Below are 22967 nucleotides of genomic sequence, written 5' to 3'. Positions count from 1 at the left end.
CCAAGAGGCGGTCTGCATACCGCTTTATAAGCCTCTGGGATGTTGCCATAGCAACGGTCAAGCGTGCGATACAGACGTGTAGGACAGTCTACATATTGCTGTAGAGTGGGCAGGTGGTCAGACAGACTGCAGGAGTTAAAGTCACCCAGAATGAAAACGGGCTGGTCAGCAGAGCGGGTGAGTGCATTATTATAGCTCTCTGCTATTCTCTCTCCTGCTGCGTCGTCATCTGGACCGGGCACGTATACGAGAATGACAGTGATCTGTCCGAACTCCCGCGGAAGATAGAAGGGTCTAAAAGATACAGTCAGTATCTCATAGTCAGGTGTGCATACTTGCTCTCGTATGCTGTATTGAGTGGCCCAGCTGTTATCCACAAACAAACACAGACCCCCTCCGATGGATTTGTGCGCAGTGCACGCGTCCCTGTCCGGTCTGACAGCGGTGTAGCCTGTCAGGCTCGGTGTATCGTGATGATCTTTAAGCCATGTTTCCGTCAAACATACAAGATTACTCTGTCTAAATTCACTGTCATGCTCGGCTCTCAGCACAAGTTCATCGAGTTTATTGCTTACCGAGCGGACGTTAGACAGAGTGATGACAGGCAGCGGGAATCTCTTGCGGCGTCTCCAGAGTCGGTGCCTCACGCCTCTCCTGGAGCCACGCTTTTTCCTCTTCCCCAGACATTTAAGAGCCCGTCGGATTTCCTGACAGTCCGCAGGTAGATAAACTGAAGGAACCCCACCAGGTGAGCGAAGTGACAAAAGATGCTCTCTGGTGTAAGTAAGGAAGCTTTGCCGGCTTGTGAGGCAGCTCCCGTGCGCAAACGCTGATAGGCAGAAAATGATCCACAGCAGTGCGATTTTCATTGCGACGATAAGGTCCAAAGTGCAAAGTGCAGTGAGGTTCTGACAGGTCACATCCACATTAAACCAATGAACTGCTTAAAAAATACGTTAAAACAAATTGAATAACGGTAACAGACAAACAGTGAAACAAACAGTGAGCGCAGGGTCAGCAGCAGAAGTAAACAGCATGGCAGAAAAAGAACACAGCATTCCCTTAAATTCTTAAATTTATTTTTGTTTATATATTAATAATCTAATGATTATTATATTCAATATATACTTATTATATACAATTTTAGAGAAAGAGACAAAAAGAACCTGAATAGAAACACAACAGGAAATATAAAAGCAAGTAACAATGAACATACATAAATAAATACATACATACAGAAATAAATAAGTGTTTCCTGTGAACACCTAGTGACTCTTACACCTCCATTTCATCCCAGTTTTATTTAAGTTTAATGACAGTTTGTTTCGGTCAAACCATATTTTCAATTTATTAATTTCTTCAGTGATTTCCTCCAGAACTATCTGCCAAACTAGAAAACTGCTGCATCCTAGTAAGAGTAGAATACTACTGGAATGAATTTGAATAATGTTGTTTTTTTTTTTCCTCACTAAATGGATGCTGCACTCACTGCAGTTTATTGTCTGGAATAGTCCCAGATTGCATTTCAGAGCTTCTAGAATTGAAACATTTTCGTGCACGTGGTGTTGGGGGGTAATTTTGGGTTTCAGCTTTTTTTGTTTTTCACCACTTTCATCCCTGAATATGTCAATCGTGAGTCACTTTTGTGCGGATTAAAGTTACTAACTGGGACTCCTGTCTTGTTGCAAGAAAGAAACGAGAATCGTCCTCCGTTCTGTTCACACAGCTCCAAATGCTGCGCGGCTCTCTGCTGAGTCAAGATAGAATGATAGAATCCAGTCTGAATTAATAACTTCAAAGCGAAACACCGTTTTGTTTATTTTTATTTATGTCCAGAGATCAAGGATACAGTAACCAATTTCATATTTATTTACTTTAAGACTCAATTAAATACATAGAAAACCTGTAAAGCCTACTTTTAGTACAAAATTCATGAGGTATCGATAAGGAATCAGATTGATAAACAGAATCGATAATGGCATCGATATCGATAAAATCTTACCAATACCCATCCCTACTCTTATCAGTTCCACTTAGTGCAGCGTTGTCGTAGAAAAATGAGAACACTCAGTGTGATGTAACTGTAATTTCACTTTGAGAGGTGTAATACCTTAACTTCAGCATCACACAGTCACAACAGATATAAATTATACTTCAGTCTAATGCAGAATTAGGCAAAATGAACAACAGGAATTTCAGCAACTTCACATTTTTATTATTTATTTTTTATGTGTAAATCATATTTATTGTTTATATATATTAATATAATATATTTTTGTTCTCTGAATTAGGGTCGACTGCGGCATTTTTCCTGGACTTTAATGTTCCTGAAATGAGAAAAACACCATTATTTCCCAGTAAAACGGTTTCCTGGTATTCATATTTTACAGTACTTTTGGGTACATTTTTTGAGACACCCTATATGCTGGATTTTGAGCGTTTTGCAGTATGTTTCCTCACTGTTCGTGGGCACTCATATAAAATACAAATAATGAATGTTTGAGTTCATTGAATGGTATGTTCCAGCTTTCACCTCATGAAATATTTGTACCATTGAAATAATGTAAAAACATTCATTATTTGTTTTATATAATGGCTAAAATAGATCCTTGTTATTCGATATTATAGTATTAATTTATAAACAACAGAAAGGGGACTTACATTTTGGTGCGTCACTGAACTGACTTTGTGTACTTCAAAAAAAAACAAAACAAAAAGAAAGACTGTGTACTTCCTCACTCCAGCGAAAAAAAAAAAAAAGAAATTCACCCAGCTTTGGTGCATCACTGCTGCTCTGACATCAACAATCCAACACAAGCTTTAAATAGTCCAAAAATAAGCGAAAAAAAAAAAATCATGTCAGAAATTAGTCCAGCTTTTCATTCTAACTTCTTCCTAACAGCTCTTCATGCCTCCAGACAGCTTACAGCGCAGTGTATTTGTTAATATGTGTGTGTGTTCGGAGAATTAGCACCGTCAATTAACTCCTCCAAATCGTTGTCCATCAGCAAAACAAACTCTGCATGTTTAGCTAAATGTTGCCTGCACTGCTGGGCGGGGTTTGCAAACGTAGGGAACCAAATTGCACTCTAAAAGCAACGCAGTGCAAATAGGACGAATAATCCATGTCACGTGACGTACAGAGCACCAGTCAAATGACAAGGATCCAGTCAGCCATTCATATATATATATATATATATATATATATATATAGAGAGAGAGAGAGAGAGAGAGAGAGAGAGAGAGAGAGAGAGAGGCGGACATGAGGTGACAATGAACTTATTTTGCACTTTATAAAATTTATTTTATTCATAAAAATCACAGCACACAGCCCTGATCATTATGCGCCTGTTGACTGTGATATTGAAATGATATGATCATACTCACTCACTCTTCTTAAAATCCAAACTATTAAAATTAACAGACATAGTAAAATTACAAACAGCACAGATCTTGTACAAGTTAAAAATGACTTTTTTACCAAAAAACATACAGAAATTGTTCAAGGATTGAGTGGGGGGGGGGGGGGGGGGGGGGTGGTATCATTTACGAGGTAAATACAACTTCAAAATGAACAAAATCCACACAAACAAGAAACGATTTTGCATTTCATTTTGTGGGGTGAGACTGTGGAACAGTATGAATGAGGAGTTAAAGTAGTGTCCAAACATTCAAGAGTTTAAAACGAGAGTTACGAATGTAACTACGGTTCTATGAATTCCAGATGACCGCCAGAGGGCGGTGCTTTAGCACCTGGACAACTACATGTGCGCAGCACAGAGGTCGAGAATATATACCAACAAAGTCACACCATTGAATGTGACCTGGGTGACGTCACTGGTTGTCTTTATATACCAGACGCACCCAGCGCTCGCTTCTTTTCGGAATGAACTCGCAAGACTGAGTGACAAGCAACTCTGGCGGTCATCTGGAATTCATAGAACCGTAGTTACATTCGTAACTCTCGTTCTATTTCATTCCTCCTGACCGCCAGAGGGCGGTGCTTTAGCACCTGGATGACTTAATACCAACAAGGTCACAAAGAGTCACACTCACCTCGCATCAGCAGTGGGGAGTGGAGGCAGACAACACCGCCGAAGTCACCGCAGGAGGAGCGGCCACATTCAGTCTGTAATAGCGGGCGAAGGTACAGGACAAAGCCCACGTAGCAGCAGCACAAATATCACTCAAAGGGACACCTCTCAGTGCAGCCCAGGAGGTGGACACCCCTCTGGTGGAATGGCACGTAACCTTAGGAGGCTGAAGACCTCTGGACCTGTATACTTGTAAAATGGCATCCACGACCCAATGCGAGAGTCACTGCTTTGAGACAGCACAGTCTCTTTTGTGATCACCGTAACACACAAACAGGGCATCCGTTTTCCGGATCCCGGCAGTCGCACTAATGTACTGCTTCAACATTCGGACAGGACACAGGGAACCTGAAACAGATAATCCTGGATCAGAATGCGGGACATACACAGCCAAGGAAAGTGGCTGGTTAACATGAAAAGTTGAAATTCTCTTGGGTAAAAAGGACGGATTAGGCCACAGCGTAACCCCAGATCCGTCAGAATTCCATCGCAAACAGTCCCCAGCGACTGATAGGGCATGGAGCTCTCCCACCCGCTTAGCCAAAGACAGTGCAAGTAGAAAGGCAGTCTTCACTGACACCCATTTAAGATCAGCACTTTCAACTGGTTCGAAAGGGGATAAGCTTAAACCTTCCAGGACTAGAGGAAGGTCCCATGAAGGTACGCGTGCAAGCCTTGGAGGCCGCAAACGTAGAGCACCTTTCAAAAAAAACGACACACTAAGAGGTGTGAACCCACTGACCGGCCATCAACGTAGACGTGCCGGGCAGAGATTGCAGCAACATAAACCTTCAAGGTAGCGACAGAAAGTCCTTTCTCCAGCAGTTCTTGTAAATATTTGAGGAGAATAGGCACAGGGCAATGCTCCGGGTCTAACTTTTGTTTCTCACACCACAGCAAACCAAAAGGCAGCGTCACAGCCCGTTGAATGTGTGAGACGAGACGAATTACATCGTCCACTCTCTGCAGGGATGGCGATGCAGTCATAGTCAGGGAGTTGATGGCAATGCCGATGAAGGTCGCTTGTTGACTGGGAACAAGAGAACTCTTTGCAAAGTTCACTGTGAGTCCTAAATGAGAGACATGGTTCAGTAGAAGAGATGTGTCGTTGTGCGCCTGCTCCTGAGTCGGAGCGCAGACAAGCCAATCGTCTAAGTAGGCTAGGATTCTTAATCCAAGAGCTTGCAGTGGGGCTAGTGCTGCAGCCATACATCTGGTAAATGTATGAGGGGCAAGAGAGAGGCCGAAAGGAAGCACCCTGAACTGGTATGCCTGACCTTCGAAAGCAAAGCGGAGAAACTGCCTGTGATGAGGCGCCACTGGCACATGGAAATAGGCATCTTTTAAGTCGACACTTGTGAACCAGTCTCCTGGTGTGATAGTTTGAAGGACGTCTACTGTGCGGAGCATGTGAAACTGCAGCACTTTGATATAACGATTCAGACGTCGGAGATCGAGGATAGGACGAAAGCTGCCATCCTTCTTTGGAACAAGGAAGTAAATTGAATAGAACCCCCTGAGCTGGTCTGATCTGTGAACTGGCTCTATGGCCCCCTTCTCCAGGAGTTCCAAAATCTCCCGTTGTAGGGCAGCAGACTGCACCGAGTTGGAAACAACAGTCATCCTCACCCCATTGAACTTTGGAGGACGACATCCGAACTGAATTCTGTAACCTTCGAACAAGGTTGAAATGACCCATGGGTCTTGAACTTGAGCTTCCCGGTGGCTGAGTTGATTTCATGAAAAACAGCTGGGGGCCAAACATTGGCAGTCAGACCCGACCACCTCTGCCTCGCATCCCTGAGGACCTCTGGGCGCGATTACTGGAAGCTCTGCGAAACCGTTCAGTTCTCGGGGATCTGCCCGTAGGCTCACGGAAGGCAGGCTGCTGGGAGAGCTGGCCCTCAACTGCAAAAGCACGTGCAGCTCTGGGAGTCGGTGGAAGCCTGGATGTAGAATGAAAAGCTGTAGCACGTCTGACTGGCTGAGGTCTGGAAGACCGGTGTAGGTCAACAAACTGTTGCCGAGATTTACTAGCCTCGACAGCACGCTCTAAAGTTTGTTGGGCCGCAGGTCCAAATACTTGGCCTGGAAGAACCGGCAGCGAACGGAGTGTGCCTCTGCAGGATTCGGAAAGGGGGGACTGCTCAAGCCACACCTGACGTCTAGTGAAGGTAAGGGTTGACATCAGTCTGCCAAGCTCTCTGGACATATAAGCAAAGGTTTGGAGTGAGGCATCACTAAGACTTTGCGTAGCATCATCAACCTCTGCCTCCCTCAAATACTTTGAGAGGGCAAGGGCTAAATGGGACAGTGAGTTGCCTAGGCGACCGATGCGAGCAGCTATGTCATAGCTTTTGGTGAGGAGGTCATCAGTGACCCTACACTGAGGGCGTGGGCAGCGGGCATCCGGCCGAGCAGCATCAGCTGGAGCCACAACCAGGTTGCTGTCAACGGCGGGCATACGGTTCAGACCATACTGCGCTGAATCACACATAGAGCTAAGGGCTCTGCAGTCGTGTGATAGATGGGTCAGTGATTTGGGGTCCGCCAACATCGGTGGAGCTCCTTGATATATGGTTGTGAAACTGGAACGTTGAACTCAGGCTTCTGAGTGACTTGGAAAAAGGCACTTGAAGCGGTGGTTTCTGCAGGGGGATTGTCGACCCCAATCCTGGATAAAGCCAACTGAACAGCTTGCTTGACAAAGGATAGTCCAGGTTCAGTTTGCGGCATGGACTCTGCCTCGGAGGTATGAGAGCCCACTAATGAATGGCTTGGAGAAAGACTCCTCTCATCCTCATCCTCCACACAGTTTATATCACTTGTCATGTACAAGGAATCAGTTGCAGCAATAGACACGACATCGTCCTCCTGCTGAGTAACTACATTGGTCTGATCAGCCTCATTAGGGACAGCAGGAACTGTCACTGCATCCTTCGGCTGTAGATTCAGAAGCAAGGACTTAATCTGAGCAAACTCAGAAGTCAACGTTTCGACCTTTTCAGCCAAAGCATGGTCATGAGTAACCTTCTTAGCAGAAGGGGCTCCTGCATGTGGGCGTTTACGGCGCTTTGGGTCCTTCCTGGGGCTGGAGGCCAAAGTCGCACTAGATATTCCACTTTCCAATGCCGCAAGTCTAGCAGATCTCTCTGCCAGTGGCATGCTGGCACAATTAAGGCAGGCATCACCAGTCAGGGCTTCCCTCAGGTGTCCGATCCCAAGACAGGAGGGGCAAAACATATGTATATCATCTGGGCTCAAGGGAGCCAAACAGGTACTACAGCCATGCAACAAAGGCCCCGTCAACATTGTGGACTGCATACAGATGGCTAACGCAAGCCCTGACAGTTACAAATGGAAAGACAAAGCGTGAATCACACGCAGTGTAAATAGTAACATGAGGCACGGAGCGTGAAGCACTCACAGCCGTCGACTTGACACGAGGCACGGAGCGTGAAGCGCTCCAGCTGCAGACTCGGCACGAGGCACGGAGCTTGAAACACTCACAGTGTAAAAGCTAATACAAGGCCCGGAGCGTGAACCACTCACAGCCACAGTAATAACACGATGCACACAGCCGAGAAAACTCACAGCCCAAGTGCTAAGTCACTTAGAGCAACGGCGACAACACTAGCTGCTAGCGGAGCTGTTAAACTTAGCAAATGGCTGCAGTGCAAACAAAGTACTTCAAGGAGTGGAAAACACTCACAGCAAGCCAACACAGTACACTATACTGGTTCTGATACACACACTACCACGTAGTTAACGGGGTTAGCGACACAACTAAACAAATAGCCAGCTTTCATCGAAACAACACAGCTAATGTGCACAGAGGAAAATATCCAGCAGGGCAGCGGCAAGGCGCGCACCCGGCGTTTAGGAAGGTGTACTCACGACAGGCGTCAAAGAATACAAAAAACGGTGAAGCCGTGTCTCGCAGCCTCTGGAGGACGTGTGCAGTGCACCTAGCTCCAACCGAAGGTGGGTTGGGAGGCTACAAGCGAGAGCGGCAATCGCAGCTAAATGCGTTCTCAACCTCTAAAAATGCAAGAATGTAGAAAAGAAGCGAGCGCTGGGTGCGTCTGGTATATAAAGACAACCTGTGACGTCACCCAGGTCACATTCAATGGTGTGACTTTGTTGGTATATATTCTCGACTTCTGTGCTGCGCACATGTAGTTATTCAGGTGCTAAAGCACCGCCCTCTGGTGGTCAGGAGGAATGAAATAGAACAAAATATAAAGAATGTGTTTTCGTGGGATACAGGGAGGAAGCGTGAGAGTCACTAGGTGTTCACAGGAGACTGTTATTGATTATTTATTTCTCTATTTGTTTTATGGATTTATTTATGTTTATTTTAAGTTGGGTCTGTTTCTTCTGTTGTTTTGTTTTTGTCTTTTTTCTAAAATTGTATTGTATCATTGTATCATTATTGCTAATATTATTATTGTTGTTGCTATTATTGTTATCATGATTGTCAAAGTAGTATTTTTAAGGAAATGGATTGATATATAAATCATACAGGGAGAAGGAGTAGGATTAGATAAGTTTTGTCTTCTTCTCACTCCATTTGAACTAACTTTAATTTTATGTTGTCTGTTGTTTTTTCTTTTTTCTTTTGTTATGTTAAAAATAAATCTTCAATTCAAAACTTCAGTCACGTTACAGTGGCTGATCTGCTGTTGCCGCAGCGTTTTGTTGCACACCCATCAGGTAGTCATGGGGTGTTCTGTGAGGTGTTTGTGTGGGGCTTGTGTGCTGTTTGAGCGTCCTCTGGCCTCGGCGACTCTTCTGTGGGTCAGGTGCATCTTCAGACTCCACAGCGATGATGGCAGTTTGTGAGTGGATACCGAGCGGCCCTGGCAGCAGCTCTTTGGCGACATGTGGCGTTCGATGCGATTTCTTGACTGCAGAATGTACCCCATCCCTGTGTAATGGGGGTTTAACAAAACAAAGTGAGGATGGAAACACAGACAGATTTGGTGTGTTTAAGGAGTGAGACTCCTTTTTTAAAGCCCGCAACAAATAACTTGACCAGCACTGAAACCTAACTTTGAGGTTGGACGGGGACACACATTATTTTTGCTTTAATGTATTTCTGATGTTGGTGATGTGTATTTGCTCTTCCAGGTCAAAGACGTGGACGATAATACTTGAGATTATTTGGCAGAAGTCTACATTTTGGACTTCAGCATGGCTGGATGCAGCAAGGAGGAAAGTGTAAGCAACAGCAGCAGAGAGTCAAGGTAATGCAAATTATTTCTCAAGGAACTCAAAGTTTTTCCAGAAGTCATCTCATCAATCGGTAGGGGTGTAACGAAACATGTGTTTGTACCAGAGATTTTTGGTATGAGCCTTTCGGTTCAGTACGCACATGTACCAAATGAACAGAGCTATAGTTTTTATTTATTTTTCTGTATGTGGAACTCTTCGTTTCCCCTGAGCAACTGTTAAGTCCATGTGTGAGTTGCAGCCGTTGTAGTTAATGTGAGCAGCTTGCAGGGCTTCTATAGTTAATGTCTGCTGATTGGGTTTCCACTTCCCCCCAAATTGTGCAAATCGAAGTACTGAATTGAACATATGCTTAATGGAAATATGCTTGTTTAAAAAAAAAAAAAACAGAAAAAAAAATCTCATATCACATTTTTTGTTAACACTTATTTGAGGTGATTTTTAAGTTTTTCCCTAACCGCTGTTGCCTGTGTGCTTCTTCTGGGGGGTTGGTAAGGTTAGACCTTTCACTAGTGAAGCACCTTGGGGTGACTTATATTGGTATTTGGGTCAATATAAATTAACTGAATTGATAGCAGGGCTTCAAAGTAGCTCCAAATAGTCAAATTTTGTGACCATTTTCTGAGACAGCGTGAGTACTTTTTACTACCCCTCAGGCAGTGGTGGGCACAGCTAACCAAAAAGTTAGCTTTTATAACCATTAAATCGATATCTGAAAAGTTATCTTTTATGACGCTAAACCGATAAACTGCTAAATTTTATCTTTATTGCAGATAACCGATAAATTGTAGCATTGATTCGGATGCGGCCACATCAGATTACTCTGTCGGCTTCTGATAAACCAGGTTCACTTTAAGGGCCGCAGGGGCTGCTGGGTAAATTCAAGGATCACAAATACAAAAAGAACGCACGAAAAATGAATGAATTAAAAAATAAAACTTCAAACACTGTCATCATCTTTCAAAAGCAGTAAAACAGTATTAGAAATCACAGTTTATCTCGGTATTAGATATGCCGTTATTTATGAACTAAAAGCTGCTGCTTTTTTCACACGCTTTGAATCCTGTGACTTGATTGGCAGGCAGAGTAAAAGACACGTAATAAATATGAATTCTTACCTGTTAGTTTCAGTGGGATTCATTAAATTCTGAAGAAAATATTCCACATAAAGCGTCCTGATTATCCAAAACAGTGTGTAAACGGTGAAGAAACTTATCTGAAAAGCTAATCCGCTAACAAAAACATTAGCTTCAATAGTTATCGGTTATTGGATTAGCTCAACAGTGCCCACCACTGCACTCGGGCGTGGGCAACTGCAAATTTGCCAACTTATTTTTTTCATGAGTGAGCTGTGTGTGGGGTGGGGGTGGGGGGGCCTAATTTTAATGCTGCCCTCTATAAAAACACACAAAAAATCCCACGCACACTATATTTAACAAGCAGATTGTACATACTCACGTGGGATGCATGACATGTAGAGTACAGTGGCAGATTGTTCATTTGAAATTTTCACTTTCTGCTATCAGTCAGAAGTTTCTACCCAAAATTTCAGTATTTTTTTTTACCCACAGAGAGATACGGATGTCGAGTGGCGTGTTCCTCGTCTGCGAGACTTCAATAAATATCTGCAGTTGAGGATCAGATATATAAGGAGAATGAATTCAGTGTCTCAGTAGTAGTGTTCCATCTACCAAGTTATTGTTTTCCTATACAATATTTCCCATTTTATATATATATATATATATATATATATATATATATATATATATATATATATATATATATATATATATATATATATATATATATATATATATATTTCAAGCATGTCTGAGGGTTCAGACATGCTTGAACCCTCGTGCGCATGCGTGAGTTTTTCCACGCCTGTCTGTGACGTCATTCGCCTGTGAGCACTCCTTGTGGGAGGAGTCGTCCAGCCCCTCGTCGGAATTCCTTTGTCTGAGAAGTTGCTGAGAGACTGGCGCTTTGTTTGATCAAAATTTTTTTCTAAACCTGTGAGACACATCGAAATGGACATGGTTCGAAAAAATTAAGCTGGTTTTCCGTGAAAATTTTAACTGTTGATGAGAGATTTTGAGGTGATACTGTCGCTTTAAGGACTTCCCACGGAGCGAGACATCGCGCAGCGGTCCCAGGCGCCTTCGTCAGGCTGTTTCAAGCTGAAAACCTCCACATTTCAGGCTCTATTGATCCAGGACATCGTGAGAGAACAGAGAAGTTTCAGAAGAAGTCGGTTTCAGCATTTTATCCAGATATTCCACTGTTAAAGGAGATTTTTTTAATGAAAGACGTGCGGACGGGTCTGCGCGTCGGGACGCAGCCGGCGCGGTGCGGCGGCACAGGAAAAACACCTCCGTGTTGATAACCATTTGTAAAATCCAGGCAGCTTTTGATGGCTTTCAGTGGAGTGAGTATATGAGAAATTGTTTAACAGCTGGACATGTTCCAACTTGTCCTTAAGGCTTCCAACAGAGGTGTTTTTCCTGTGGCGGAGCGTCGCAGCGGCTGCGAGCCGACGCTGCAATCCGTCCGCACGTCTTTCATTAAAAAAATCTTTAACAGTGGAATATCCGGATAAAATGCTGAAACCGACTTCTTCTGAAACTTCTCTGTTCTCTCACGACGTCCTGGATCAATAGAGCCTGAAATGTGGAGGTTTTCAGCTTGAACAGGCTGATGACGCCGCCTGAGAGCGCTGCGCGACGTCTCGCACCGTGAAAAGTCCTTAAAGCGACAGAATCACCTCAAAATCTCTCATCAGCCGTTAAAATTTTCACTGAAAACCAGCTTAATTTTTCGAACCGTGTCCACTTCGATGTGTCTCACAGGTTTAGAAAAAAATTTGATCAAACAACGCGCCAGTCTCTCAGCAACTTCTCAGACAAAGGAATTCCGACGAGGGGCTGGATGACTCCTCCCACAAGGAGTGCTCACAGGCGAATGACGTCACCGACAGGCGTGGAAAAACTCACGCATGCGCACGAGGGTTCAAGCATGTCTGACGTAAAAACATATGAATGAAATCCATATAGTTTTTGAAAAAAATAAAAAGGACCGTTACTTTATTGACAGCCCTCGTATATATACACACAGCAATCACAAGCAAATAGTGTTTCCAACAGAAATGGCTGAGGAAGTACCAAAGCATTTATGAGTAAAATATTTACATCTTTCTGCTTTAACTGCTTTAAAGTGGAAAGATGTAAATATTTAGGATGACAATTTATGGTTTGTACCCCTAAATTTTCTACTTGTTCTCTGAAAATTTTCAGTAAGGGGCAGTGGTGCTCCTACTCAAAAATATTAGTCTGGAGCCATGACAGATATGTTTTGGGCCTTGGAAAATTAAGATATAGATATCGTACAAATCAAACATAAGACAATGCTATAATGGATTTGTTTTCATTGCACAAATCTATTTTGTTAATTTTTCTTTCAACATGGCAGTAATTCTGATGATGAATCTGGTTCTGGATCTGGTTCGGCATCTGGATCCAGCTCGGGCTCCAGTTCCAGCTCTTCCAGCAGCAGCAGCCAATCAGGGAGCAGTGAGTCAGGAAGTGGATCAGAATCTGGCAGCCAGTCAGACTCTGATGCCGAGAAAACCAAGGAAAAGAATGAAACCTCAAACAAGTCAAACATTGACGGAGCAGAGGTACACGGACGTGTTACGAGAGTAATGGTTTCCATGATAATACATCAGTTAGATAATCTGTCAAATTTACAGGATCTTCCAAGTCTGTTTGAGATATGTTCCCTTGAAAGTGCTCAGCCTGTACACTGACAATCCCACAGATAAATAAAAAATTAAATACTGCAAATTTTTTTATTTAGCTATCAAATAAATATGCTTGTATTTTCCGATGTTTTGAAAATGACTACTTGTGTATAGGGCAGTCACAATTATTACAATATTCGCTAATCGCGATTATTTTTCATATTCGCGAATATTTTTCATAATTGCGATTACTGTGAATCATTTTATCAACAAATCAATAAAATGACACGGAGTCTGACGTCATCGTGCAGCAGCAGCCGCACGCTGCCTCACTCACTGTTTCCTCTTGTCTTGGTCGGATGGTTAGGGAGGCTCGGATAATAACACGGAGCGTGAGGAGGTTCTGGTTCCAAAGCCACGTACCACGGCACCGCTGTGGATGCATTTCGGTTTTGTAGGGCTGGCTCGACTAGTCGTGACTACGTCGACGGTTGAAATCGTTAACAACTAATTTAGTTGTTGACGAGTCGTTTATTTTATTTAAGTCTTTGATTTTTCTCTCAATTCATAGCAGCGAGCCGTCCTGCCGTCATTTGGACGTTCAAATTTTGAATAAGACGGCCGATTAAAACAGCAGACGTCTTGTTCAAAACCTTTTAAAATGCGCAGTTTACCGAAGGGGCGTGTGTGTGTGTGTGCGCGCAACTCGCTGCAGACTGAGGGAGCGAGATTCCTGAACGGAGGCACGATACGTTACGTTCTGCTGTGAAGCATCACGTGACACAGCGAGCGTGGAGCAGAGAGAGAAGATTTTAACCCGAGTGAACATATATATAAAATAAAAAAAACAAACCGTGGAGCTGCCTTTACACTCTGTACTTTCTCTACCGGTTCTGATGGCACCGTCCTGTTCACACCATGTGCGTGTCGTATACTGAATTTATGAGATGAAATAAACGGTCAAATATCCTTAAAAAAAATCCTTAAAAATGAAAATATATAAATGAACTGAGCAAAAATGACAGAAAAGCTGTGCAGTAATGTTCAGAGGCACAGATCACAAAAAGCTGAACTTTAACAGCTGTTATTTTCCAAAGGTACGTATTTGTTCAATCTTGAGCTTAATGTAGTGTTCAAGCACAAAACGTGACTGATGAGGAAAAAAAGGATGACTTCATCACAGTAAAATGAACTGGAGTCAGAATAAAAATACAAGCTGCTAATTTCTGTTATTTTTCAAAGTTATTAAGCTGTAGCTATATGTTTTAATTATTTCAAAGTGAGTTGCCTCTTATTGTATTCTGATTTATTTATACAAAAAAAAATATGGGGAGTCAAATCAGCCTGCATTGTTCTGTTAAGTTTATATCAGTTTTCCTGCTCATGTCCAGGTATTTTTTTCCTTCTTTATAAGAGTTTGGTGTTTGCGTTTGCTCCATAAAGTTTTAAAACACAATAAAATGTTCACACATTTCTTTATAGCAGATCTGTAATTTCAGAAATGCAACAGAAACAACCACAAATCAGAAAAGGTTGGGACTATATGTAAAATGAAGATAAAAATAAAAATGTTGCACTATTCCCGGTTTCTCCACTCAGAGAAGCCAAACCTTCCAGAGTTGTGTAATCATACCACGATAGGAGAATATAAAGAAGGGGAAAAAGGAAAAAAAAATAGACAATATAATCGTCAATCGCAATTATTTGCCTGACAATTAATCGTCTCCAGAAATTCCTAATCGTGACAGCCCTACTTGTGTAAATGATTTCATGATGTGACATTTTTGCACCTTGTAATGGGACATTTCAATCAAATTTTTCTCATTAAAGTGTTAGTTGTAATGGTGCATGCGTATACTTCCACTGGAGAACACATGAACCTTTTTCCCCTTTTATTGCCCTTATTTGTATACTAGTAATGTACTCTGGGGAAAAATGCTGTGCAGGTACCATGAAATCATACTGATGGTCATCTTAGGATGTGCATAAGGGAAAATAATTCTGGTCTGACATCTTCAAGGGGTGATAATGACTCTTTATATATATATATATATATATATATATATATATATAAATCACATTTGTCTGTTTCATGTATAAACAGACCTGTTGCAGTTTTCACTACAGAGATTGACCAGTTTATTAATGTACATGTTTCAACACTACCACCATTATAGGTTGGGGGGGGGGGGGGGGGGCTTTTCATTATTTATTTATTTATTAAATCACAGCTCTCTAACCTATAATTAATATTGTATTCTACTGATTAATTGCAGTTCTGGAAGTCTAACCCAAGTATCCTAGCGGTGCAAAGATCTGCTATGCTCAGGAAACAGCAACTCCAACAGCAGCAACAACAACAGCAACAAAGCTCTTCCAATAGTGGATCTGATGAGGTCAGTAGGCTGCTTTGTTTTTTGTTTTTCCTCCTCCACACTGATTCCTGCAGGATTGTCTTACAGACATAAAGACATGGATGACCTCTAATTTCCTGCTTTTAAACTCAGATAAAACTGAAGTTATTGTACTTGGCCCCACAAATCTTAGAAACATGGTGTCTAACCAGATCCTTACTCTGGATGGCATTACCCTGACCTCTAGTAATACTGTGAGAAATCTTGGAGTCATTTTTGATCAGGATATGTCATTCAAAGCGCATATTAAACAAATATGTAGGACTGCTTTTTTGCATTTACGCAATATCTCTAAAATCTGAAAGGTCTTGTCTCAGAGTGATGCTGAAAAACTAATTCATGCATTTATTTCCTCTAGGCTGGACTGTTGTAATGCATTATTATCAGGTTGTCCTAAAAGTTCCCTAAAAAGCCTTCAGTTAATTCAAAATGCTGCAGCTAGAGTACTGACGGGGACTAGAAGGAGAGAGCATATCTCACCCATATTGGCCTCTCTTCATTGGCTTCCTGTTAATTCTAGAATAGAATTTAAAATTCTTCTTCTTACTTATAAGGTTTTGAATAATCAGGTCCCATCTTATCTTAGGGACCTCGTAGTACCATATCACCCCAATAGAGCGCTTCGCTCTCAGACTGCAGGCTTACTTGTAGTTCCTAGGGTTTGTAAGAGTAGAATGGGAGGCAGAGCCTTCAGCTTTCAGGCTCCTCTCCTGTGGAACCAGCTCCCAATTCAGATCAGGGAGACAGACACCCTCTCTACTTTTAAGATTAGGCTTAAAACTTTCCTTTTTGCTAAAGCTTATAGTTAGGGCTGGATCAGGTGACCCTGAACCATCCCTTAGTTATGCTGCTATAGACGTAGACTGCTGGGGGGTTCCCATGATGCACTGTTTCTTTCTCTTTTTGCTCTGTATGCACCACTCTGCATTTAATCATTAGTGATCGATCTCTGCTCCCCTCCACAGCATGTCTTTTTCCTGATTCTCTCCCTCAGCCCCAACCAGTTCCAGCAGAAGACTGCCCCTCCCTGAGCCTGGTTCTGCTGGAGGTTTCTTCCTGTTAAAAGGGAGCTTTTCCTTCCCACTGTAGCCAAGTGCTTGCTCACAGGGGGTTGTTTTGACCGTTGGGGTTTTACATAATTATTGTATGGCCTTGCCTTACAATATAAAGCGCCTTGGGGCAACTGTTTGTTGTGATTTGGCGCTATATAAAAAAATTGATTGATTGATTGATTGATTCCTGCCTACCACTTAATCTGTACGCCTACTACCTTCCAATCCTGCCCAGCAACTGCCCAAACTGTCTGGTGCAGGGATCCAGACTGCAAATGTGACCTTTTTTTGGGAGCACACTGATTTAAAATTTCACCTGGTTTGCATTTGTGCAAGATTGCATGAGGATTTGTTTTGTTGGTTGCTACCATTGGCCAACGCAATTGTCATGCTACTTTCCAAAATGCGACAGCGACTGCGAATGACAGTGACACAAGCAGGAGCTGTGCATTTGCGGAATGGAGTAGACACTCTGTTGCTTTCTGCTTCACTGAAAGGAGTCTGGAATTTGATGCACGTCGGGTCAAAATATTCACTCAGAAATCTCACGAGTTGAGAATCAAATGTGCGCAGATATCATTCAGATCTGTGAATGTGCACTGTACAGCTGGAAGTTCTGATTAGAGTGCTGTGGTGATTCCAACAGGGACGAATGTGGAATACAACTCCAATTCTAATGAAGTTGGGACGTTGTGTGAAATGTAAATAAAAACAGAATACAGTGATTTGCAAATCCTGTTCAACCTATATTCAGTTGAATACACCACAAAGACAAGATATTTAATGTTCAAACTGATAGACTTTTTTGTTTTTGTGCAAATATCTGCTCATTTTCAAATGGATGCCTGCAACACGTTTCAAAAAAGCTGGGATGGGGCAACAATGCTCAAAGAACACCTTTTTAGAACATTCCACAGGTGAACAGGTTAAATGGAAACAGGTGAGTGTCATGATTGGGTATAAAAGGAGCTTTCGCAAAAGGCTCAGCCATTCACAAGCAAAGATGGGGTGAGGATCACCACTTTGTGAACAAATGCATGAAAAAATAGTCCAGCAGTTTAAGAACAATGTTTCTTAATGTTCAATTGCACAGAATTTAGGGATTCCATCATCTACAGTCCATAATGTAATCAGAAGATTCAGAGAATCTAGAGAACTTGAATGCCCGTGACCTTCCATCCCTCAGGCGGCACTGCATTAAAAACTGACATCATTGTGTAAAGGATCTTACCGCGTGGGCTCAGGAACACTTCAGAAAACCATTGTCAGTTAACACAATTCGTCGCTACATCTACAAGTACAAGTTAAAACTCTACCATGCAAAGCGAAAACCATACATCAACAATATCCAGAAACGCCGCCGCCTTCTCTGGGCCTGAGCTCATTTGAAATGGACAGCAAGCCTGGTATTTTTCCGGCCTGAGCCGGATTTCCAGCTTTTGGATCCTGATATATGCAGTGGAGGCGACAGGTTGCCATGTAATCCCTATGGAAGGATGCGTTGTGGATATGTAGTGACGTGGAGATGTATGTGTGGAGTTTATACTTATAATCATCCGATGAAGATCAGTTTATTAATTACACAGATGTATAATAAAACAAATGGTGACTGGTTTATAACACAATTATGACAGAGCGGGGGGGATGGTCCGTGAATGACGTTTAGTGCCGGGAAATATACTGGTTCTTTGTTTAATAAGAGCTGCGAAATATACCCTGTTCTTTGTTTAATAACACGATTTTTCATTGGTCTAGCTCGATGTGAAAACCAGTCATTGAACGTGTTTTAATGTGGCTTGATCTAGATCAGAACAAAAATTTTTTCTTAGCATTTTGCAGGCGCCTGTTAGACAAAGTGATCAAATTGAAGAAAGAGATTATTTAGTGGATATGATTTTGACCAGTGCAGCCGATTGCCGTAAGTAGTATTTTATGTTGTTTTTTTTTTATCTATGTAGTTTGAAGAGGTCTTAGTGAAAGGATTAAGCATCCATGACGAGTGGACAGATGCAAAGTGGAAAAGTGTGCTGTGGTCTGATGAGTCCACGCTTCAGATTGTTTTTGGAAATCATGAACATCGTGTCTTCTGGGCAAAAGAAGAAAAAGACCATCTAGATTGTTACCAGCGCAAAGTTCAAAAGCCAGCATCTGTGATGGTATGGGGGTGTGTTACATCTGTGATGGCACCATCAATGCTGAAAGGTACATCCAGGTTTTGGAGCAACACATGCTGCCATCCAAGCAACGTCTTTTTCAGGGATGTCCCTGTTTATTTCAACAAGGCAATGCCAAGCCACATTCTGCACGTGTTACAACAGCGTGGCTTTGTAGTAAAAGAAGTCGGGTACTAGACTGGCCTGCCTGCAGTCCAGACCTGTCACCCGCTGAAAATGTGTGGCGCAAAATACGACAACGGAGACTCCGGACTGTTAAACAACTGAAGTTGTACATCAAGCAAGAATGGGAAAGAATTTCACCTACAAAGCTTCAACAATTAGTGTCCTCAGTTCCCAAATGCTTATTGAGTGTTGTTAGAAGGAAAGGTGATGTAACACAGTGGTAAACATACCACTGTCTCAACTTTTTTGAAACGTATTGCAGGCATCCATTTCAAAATGAGCAAATATTTGCACAAAAACAAAGTTTATTAGTTTGAACATTAAATATCTTGTCTTTGTGGTGTATTCAATTGAATATAGGTTGAAGAGAATTTGTAAATCACTGTATTCTGTTTTTTTTATTTTACACGACGTCCCAACTTCATTGGAATTGGGGTTGTATAAATGTATTTATTTATTATTTCTGTCCTCCCACAGCACCTATGTAGGAACTGTCCCATTGAGGAAAATTCAGACATTGGAATGTTTTTTTTTTTTTTTTAAATGAGAATTACTTGGAGCCCTACACAGTTTATAAAAAAAAAGGTAGCTATGGTTGCCAGAATAATTCTTTAAAAATACATAACCTGTACGTTGTATGGTGTAAAGCTGTTGTAATTTACCAAACATTCCTTTTTAACCAGTAATTTTTAAGTTGTGATGTTTTTACACTAATTCTTTCTCTAGAATTTAAATGCAGTTGTTACTTACTGTACATTGAATCCCATTTGCTCAGGGCCACCACGGGAAGTCTGGCCTGGGATCCACTTATTGATTTGGTTTTTCTAACATAACTCCAGCTGTATAAGATGAATGGACCTCAGGCAGCCTTGAGCCTGAGATATTTCACTTGGGAGACAAGCATGCTTACTTTTTGTGCCAGGGTGCTGTCACACAATAGGAACTACTTTGAAAATACAATAAATCATGTGCCATATTGCCATAATATATATTTTTTTCTGTGTCTGTACTGTAGTTCATTACATTTTCAGACTAAATTACATTATATGACAGAATGGTGGTGCAAATACTTATTGCGCATGCTTCACAAAATGCAGTATCCTCTGTTTAAGGCTGCTCATACTCCATTTTCATTTAGTTAATTATTTTACATGATTCAACACTACTACCATTATTGGTTGGCAGGGGTCTTTCTTTTTTTTTTTCTTTTTTTATATCAGATCTCTAACCTATAATTTAGCTTATTTTTGCAAATTAGAACTGTTGTATACTGTAAACTTTGATGTTTTCTATAAAGGTGTTTACATTTTTTACAGAATTATTCGGGCAACCACAGCTGCCATTCCACTCCCCCCCCCCCCATTCAAACCCACATTTTTTTTTCTTTTTTACAATGTGCTTGAGATGACATTACAGTGATATAAAGATTTTATTATCTTTTATAGGACTCGTCAAGTAGTGATGAATCTGATTCATCAAGTGGATCTAGGAGGAGAAGAAACACAGGCTCCTCAGACTCTGGATCAGGTTCAGGATCTGGGACTGGTTCTGGATCAGACTCGTCAGCGGAGGACAACAGCGACCAGACAGTATCCGACTATGAGCCCAGCCACAAAATCATAAGCAAAAAACCTCCTACCAAGTAAGTCATTGTTTGCATTTTATTGTCAGATGGGCAGATCTGATGCTCGGTACCTGAAAGTATCACAGCATTGTAAGAACTAGAGTGCCAAGGGTCTGTGGGTTACCGGCTCAGTTAAAGCCGAAGGCAAAATGGCCATTTTTGGCATTTGGCATTTCCAAATGAATGAATTTACGCAAATAATTTTGGGATGGGAATAATGTCAATGACCAATAATGTGCCTTTATTAAATTAAAAGAAAAGTTATCAGATAGTTTTTGAGAAAATTGTCCAAATACCCAAATTGGCTGTTTTTGGCACAACAATGGCTGCCATTTCCAAACAATAAATCTGACTACTTTTTTTTTTCTTTTTTTTTTGAGGTGAAATATGTCAGTGACCCATATTACGCCATTAAAAGTTAGAAAAAAGTTATCAGACAGGTTTTGAGAAAAAATTGCCTTTACTCAAAATGGCTATTTTCAGCATAAATATGGCCGCCATTTCCAAACAAACGAATCTCCAAATATGATTTTTAGACTGGAACAATGTCAGTGATCCATAGTACGTCCTTGCAAAATTAGAAAAAAGGTTAGTTTTTGAGAGCTCGCAATAAATGGATGACGCTGATTACTATGATGGACGCTGCAGTATGACATAGGGTTAGCAGCCTATTGGCTGATAACCCCCCCCCCCCCCCCCCAAAAAAAAACAAACAAACCAAGAAGCCCCCCTGTAAATAAAGCTACTGGCTTCTGCGTTCACAAAAAAATTCTGTGCTTTGATACAAAGCAGTACATTTGGTGTTCTCTGCTCCACGGTAGTGAAGGTCAGAGCTGAGACTGTTCATCTCGTAATGGCTACAGTTTTATTGGCTGTGTTCTTTTGATTCTTAGAGGATTGTACAGCCCAGCGTGCAATAGAATGCAATTCCACCAGCTGCCTACAGTCTCACAAATCCTTGTTTTGAATATGTTTCGCAGCACATTACTAACATCCTGTTGCATATTAAAACCACATCAGAGCTTTGAGTGCATCTCTCTTCAAGGAGTTTAAAGATGATATTAAATTCCTATCCATGTCTGTGATTGAGACGCTGCTTAAAAACAGAGCAGGTGGAAACATCCACAAGTAAAGGGGTTTTATCTCCTGCTGGCCGAAGGCCCAAAGTTGGAACATGTCGTCCGTCCTTCCTCCCTGAAAAGGGTGTAAGTGTTCTGAAATAATAATAATAATAATACATTTTATTTGTTAGGCGTCTTTCTGGACACTCAGGGTCGCCTTACAACAAATACAACACAGCAATAAGAATATAAAATAACATTAATACAAAGTTTAAAACAATTAAAGTTAAAATTAAACAGAACAAAGCAGTTATGATTGGAGTGAGTAAGCTTGTCTGAACAGATGAGTTTTGAGTTTGGATTTGAAATCAGTGAGTGAGGTAGTATTATGGAGGTCTGGGGGGAGAGTATTCCAGAGCTGGGGAGCAGAGCAACTGAATGCCCTGCTCCCCACAGTGACAAGACGGGCGAGGGGGACAGAAAGCTGGAGGGAAGAAGCGGAGCGGAGGGAACGGGCAAGTGAGTGGATGGGGATGAGATCAGTCAAGTCAGGGCAAGATTGTAAATGGCTTTGAATGTAAAGAGCAGGAGTTTGTAGTGAATACGGTACGAGATGGGGAGCCAATGGAGCTGCTGAAGAACCGGAGTGATGTGATTTGTGAAATGTGTGTGATGATACGGGCGGCAGAATTCTGAACCAGTTGAAGTTTATGAATAGTTTTATGGGGGAGACCAAACAGGAGGGAGTTGCAATAATCCAGACGAGAGGTGACAAGGCTGTGGATAAGGACAGCGGTGGAATGAAAACTGAGGGAGGGACGAAGACGGTGAATGTTTCGGAGGTGGAAGTAAGCGGAACGGACAATGTTTATATGTGCAGTGAAGGAGAGGGAGCTGTCGAGGATGACACCCAGACTCTTTACCTGAGGGGAGGGGGAAATGGGGACGCCATTAATAAAAATGGAGAATGGTTGGATTTTGTTAAGGGTGGATTTGGTACCGATGAGTAGGAATTCAATTTTATTGCTGTTTAATTTAAGGAGGTTAATTTCAGAAAGGCAGTTGGTTAAGGAAGATGGTGGAAGAGTGGTGTTGGGTTTACTGGAAATATAGAGCTGGGTGTCATCCGCATAGCAGTGGAAATTTATTTGATGCTTTCTGAAGATAGGGGGGAGTAAGTAAATAATGAACAAGAGGGGGCCTAGGACAGAACCCTGAGGAACACCAGACGCAAGGGGAAAAATTTGTGAGGTAAAAGATTTTAACTGGATGAACTGAGTGCGATCTGAGAGATAAGAATGGAACCAGGTAAGGGGTGTGCCAGTAATGCCAATGGAGGCAAGACGGTCCAGAAGGATGGGATGTGAAATGGTGTCAAAGGCTGAGCTGAGATCTAACAGAAGAAGGAT

At 41.9% G+C, this 22967-nt stretch overlaps 1 protein-coding gene across 3 annotated transcripts in view; it reads left to right on the top strand.

Annotated features, from left to right (window-relative positions):
* Positions 1-22967, top strand: part of chd1 (chromodomain helicase DNA binding protein 1) — a 121447-nt gene that overhangs the window by 9449 nt on the left and 89031 nt on the right. For 2 of the 3 annotated variants that reach the window (XM_034191475.1, XM_034191474.1), the window contains exons 2-5: positions 9228-9343; positions 12798-13005; positions 15345-15464; positions 20319-20515. In XM_034191475.1, the coding sequence (XP_034047366.1) occupies positions 9291-9343; positions 12798-13005; positions 15345-15464; positions 20319-20515 (578 nt within the window). In that variant the 5' untranslated portion in view covers positions 9228-9290. The remainder of the gene's footprint in view (positions 1-9227; positions 9344-12797; positions 13006-15344; positions 15465-20318; positions 20516-22967) is intronic. The other variant, XM_034191476.1, reaches the window with a different exon arrangement.

The sequence above is a fragment of the Thalassophryne amazonica genome, chromosome 17, assembly GCF_902500255.1.
Source record: "Thalassophryne amazonica chromosome 17, fThaAma1.1, whole genome shotgun sequence".
Classification (NCBI taxonomy): Eukaryota; Metazoa; Chordata; class Actinopteri; order Batrachoidiformes; family Batrachoididae; genus Thalassophryne; species Thalassophryne amazonica.
This window is presented reverse-complemented; position numbering and strand designations above follow the sequence as displayed.